At 35.1% G+C, this 4,428-nt stretch overlaps 1 protein-coding gene across 1 annotated transcript in view; it reads right to left on the reverse strand.

The window, feature by feature from the left end:
• SRBD1 (S1 RNA binding domain 1) overlaps window positions 1-4,428 on the reverse strand; it is a 248,375-nt gene that overhangs the window by 99,340 nt on the left and 144,607 nt on the right. Inside the window, exon 16 of the mRNA XM_023512062.1 lies at window positions 4,200-4,282. Coding sequence (XP_023367830.1) covers window positions 4,200-4,282 — 83 coding nt within the window. The remainder of the gene's footprint in view (window positions 1-4,199; window positions 4,283-4,428) is intronic.

The raw sequence follows: 4,428 nt of genomic DNA on the forward strand, positions 1-4,428 counted from the left end.
GTGTGAAAACACCACACTGTACCCCCAAAGTGCATCAATGTACACAGTTACCATTCAATAAAAAAAAAAAAAAAAAAAAATGTTTCCTTACAGCTTCAAAACTACTCCATTTCTATCTTTTCTCATTTTTTAGCAATAACAGGACTGATGACGATCTAATTATTTCCTTTGTGGAGATATGTAATATTTGCTCTCTGAAGACTTTTAGTCAGTTACTTTTTTTTATTATTGTTGAGGATTCACTGAAGGTACATACAACCAGGTTACACTGATTGCTTTTGTTAGATTGAAGCTCAATTTACAATCATCAGTTACTCTTTATCACTAGTATTCTGAAATTTCTTAAGTAGGCATTTCAGTATAGGCTTTTTGTTATTTTTTTATTCAGTCTTCATTTGGTGTTTTTAGAAGATTTATCTGAGTTCATTTTGGGAAAATGTTCTCCTATTATTTCTGTGATTATCAATCTCTCTCATTCTTTCTATTTGAATTTTATTATATATTAGACATTGATGCTCTCCAACAGGCGTCCTCAAACTACGGCCCATGGGCCACATGCAGCCCACCTAGAACATTTATCCGGCCTGCCAGGTGTTTTTGCCGCCACTGCCTGTCCTGCTTAGCAGCTGACTCACCCCAGGGCCTGCAGTCTGGCCCTCCAACAGTCTGAGGGACAGTAAACTGGCCCCCTGTTTAAAAAGTTTGAGGATCCCTGCAATACAATGTCTTCTATATCACATGACTTTTTGTTCATACTTCCGACTTTTTTCAGTTCAAAAGTATATTCTGAAGAATCTCTTAGCTTAATTTTCTAATTTGTTAACTTGCTTTTACCTGTGTCCATTCTTAGTTTGTTTATGCCTCTTTTATCTTGACAATCATATTTTAAAATCCTAAGATACTGACTGGTTTGATTTCATTCTTCTTCATATTTGCTTTATAAATGCAATAACCCTCTCTTATCCATCTGTGAATATTACTTTTATTTACTTCAAAGTCTCTCTTGCCTAGTCATTGTTTCATTGGATGTTATTTTTATTTAATAAATTTGATATCTCATTTTCCTATCACAGGTTTTCCTGAAATGTTCAATGATTCTTGGTAGTGAGATCATTTCAGAGTCCCTATTTGTCTGTCTGTGTATGCCGTTTCTTTTTACTACTATCTGCCGCGGTGATAATGTGGGACATGCCAAGTATCATATGTATCATAAGAGTTTGTCTTCTCAGGAAATGGTCTTGGAATTTCTGGACAATTCTGTCAAAGACCTCTTGATATATCCCCCAGCTTTTCCAACCTGTGTTAAGCTCAGTGCTTTAGCTTAAATTCAGAGTATTTTGAGGGAATAGGTTACTGTAGACCTAACTACTCTATACATATCTCCCTGTCTAATACTTCAGTCTCCCTTCTCACTACAGTAATGTCCCTATTATCCAGTACCAATGAGGACTGGTAGATTCTGGATAAATGCAGTTTTTAGTTGCCTGAGGGAAATAGGCTTAATTCTCCACCCCATACTATACCATAAACTCTGTATTGACTTGATATTAATATTAAAATGCACTAATTAAAAGCAAATTAGGACAAAAAAAAGCAAACTTCACTTACTGTAACAGTTTTACTATATTATAAAACAACTTTGTAAATGCACCGCACAATTATAGTTAAATAGCATTCGATACACTTTTCAACTTCACTACCATATTTTTGTAACACACTTTAACACTGAAAACTGTTATAGAGAAAACACGGGAGCCACAGGAGTGATGCATGAAGGTCAGCTTACTAAGGCTGACTGAGCAGCACAGTACTCCAATTATAATCCCTGGGGGTTTTTGGCTGGGTCGTGTGGTAGTTGCTCAAGAGTACCAGTTGCTAGAGTTCAGGATAATGTGGAGGTTAGTATATTTGAATCATACTAGGTTGGCTCTACCAGAAGAGTAACTACCTTGAGAATCCACTGATGCACAATGATCTGTATGTTTTGAGCTGTGACTCCACAAGGTTTTATGTCTCATGCTTATGATTCCTCATGCTTAATGTCATTCAGGAATTCCTGAAACTTATATCCACTAATGGGACCCTTTCTTGCTACCCTAGACTATTATAAATTTATTCATATAAACACGTACTTACATAGGTAGAGATACCTATGTACAACTTTTCTGCCATCTCATGGAATTTGGATTTGTGGCTATGCCAGTGGTGGTGGTATGATAGTTAAAGAATATCATGAATTTAGCCTATTATCTTGATCACATTTTCAATTTCATTATTAGCAAAATAATGTGTACTCTATCTTAATATGGTTATTTCTTTTAAGCGCAGACTTGTATATACAGCTCCTATTTGACATCTTTTCTTGAATTTCTTATAGGTATCTCAAACTTAATTGAGTACAAAACTGAATTACTGATTTTACCCCACCAAATATGCTCTACTTGGTCATCACTAGAACACTCAAAGCACATTCTTTCTAATTTCTTTTCCCTTACTTTCACCAAGCTGTCCCTACAAAATAAGCTTAACTTCTTCTCATCTTTACTGCCATTAACCTTGTCCAACCATCATCCTTCACCTGGGCTAGTGTTAAGGGCCCCCTAATTGGACTTAATACGTCTCTTCTTCCCCTTTAATTCACTCTTCCCAGAGTAGCCAGAGACGACATTTAAAAACATCAACAAGATCACAGCATTGGGACGTTTGCCTGTGGCTCAAAGGAGTAGGGTATCGGTCCCATATGCCAGAGGTAGTGGGTTCAAACCCAGCACTAGCCAAAAATTGCAAAAAAAAAAAAAAAAGAGAAAAATTACAGCATCTTCTTTCTTAAAACTCTTCTGTTAGCTTCTCACTGCTGTTGGAATGAATTCCAAACTCTTTTACAGTGAAAGCTATCTGTGAATCCCAATGTGAAGGTTACTTCTCTGTGACTTACTTAAAGACTTCTTTGATGCCAATAGCTTATTAGCCTGTCTGGATAAGTTCCATAAAATTGAAATATTCCTCTTTTCTTTATTCCATTACCTTGTTGAGATGCCCCATAACTTCATCTTGAGTTAATATAACTAAATTTCCTCCTTACTATAATGTCTATATCACAAAACTATTCTGACTGTACTCTTTAAATACCAGGCATTTCTATCTACTTGTAGTTCAATCAGTCCCTTTAGAAATTATCTTTGTCAAATGAACAAGTCCAGTTAAAGGTCTAAGTGCCTCAGCCCAAACTGCTATAAGACAGGAATATTCCCAGTTAAGTCTAGTATATATGGCAGGTAATCTCTGCTTTGTCACTATGTAATACTGAGGAAAAATCCTAACTACTCTAGGACACAGTCTTTTTTTCTGACAAATGAGGAGGTATGACTGTATGATTTCTAATGTCTCTTCCAACATTAGTAATCAGATTCCATGACCAAAAATCATCTCTCTTTAGAAAAAATGCAGTATGGTACCTATCACTCAAAGCTCATAAAAATTATATAGAGGGTAATATTCTATTTCAGATTCAAAATGGATTTTTATCAAAGAGAAAAAAACTTTGATCCAAGCTTTCTGGAAACAACTTAAGCACCATACAGCATTCTAGTATCACTCTAAATTAACTGTGCCAAGACTAGTGGTGTGTTGAAATGCCTGAAGAACACATACAAGCTCAAGAATTAAATATACAGTAATAACAAAAGTAAGTACATTACTATTACTATTATACAGTAACAATAATTGGAAGGCTTTGAACTATTCTGGTAATGACTAAAAACTAACTATAATAATCAAATAAGAATGAAAAACATAGGAAAACAATAAGGTACAGCAGGTACCAAAGGCTTCCTCCTGAAAGGTCAATAAAGATCAATTACTCATACTGGTCTACACAAAGATCCAACGTGTCCTCTTTGCTCATACTGTCTTCATTTTTAAAATAATGTTAAAAGGAGAGGCTCTCCAAATTAAGTTACTAGTTTCATCTAATGTTTTAATAATCTTTAAATCTAACTATAGTTAATTTTAAGTCTTGGCCAAAATCATTAACACCAGAAAAAGAATTCCTTCCTTCTCTAATAACTTCTAACTACCTTCCCACAAACTGTGGAACCTTAAAAGTGGGACTCTACTCCTACTGACAATTACTATGTCAGGTTTGAGAATATTCTTTGTATTGATGGATTCCATAAATTAAATGGTTCACATTGCTTTACCTGATACATTCCAACTCCAATGTGCTTGGGCTCAATTTTCACTAGCTCAGCTAATGGATCTTGTACACGCCTTGCTATGGAAACTGAAAAAACAATCAGAAAACAAGTATGACTTAATGTGAAAAGCAGTACTCAAGTAATTACTTATGTTAGTTTCTTATAATCTGCCCCTCTTTACTGCTTGACCTCCAAAGATGAGCAATTTAACTAACTTTTCAAGTTCCCTTTT

This window comes from Otolemur garnettii, unplaced genomic scaffold, assembly GCF_000181295.1.
Source record: "Otolemur garnettii isolate 467f Iridium unplaced genomic scaffold, OtoGar3 scaffold00024, whole genome shotgun sequence".
NCBI lineage: Eukaryota > Metazoa > Chordata > Mammalia > Primates > Galagidae > Otolemur > Otolemur garnettii.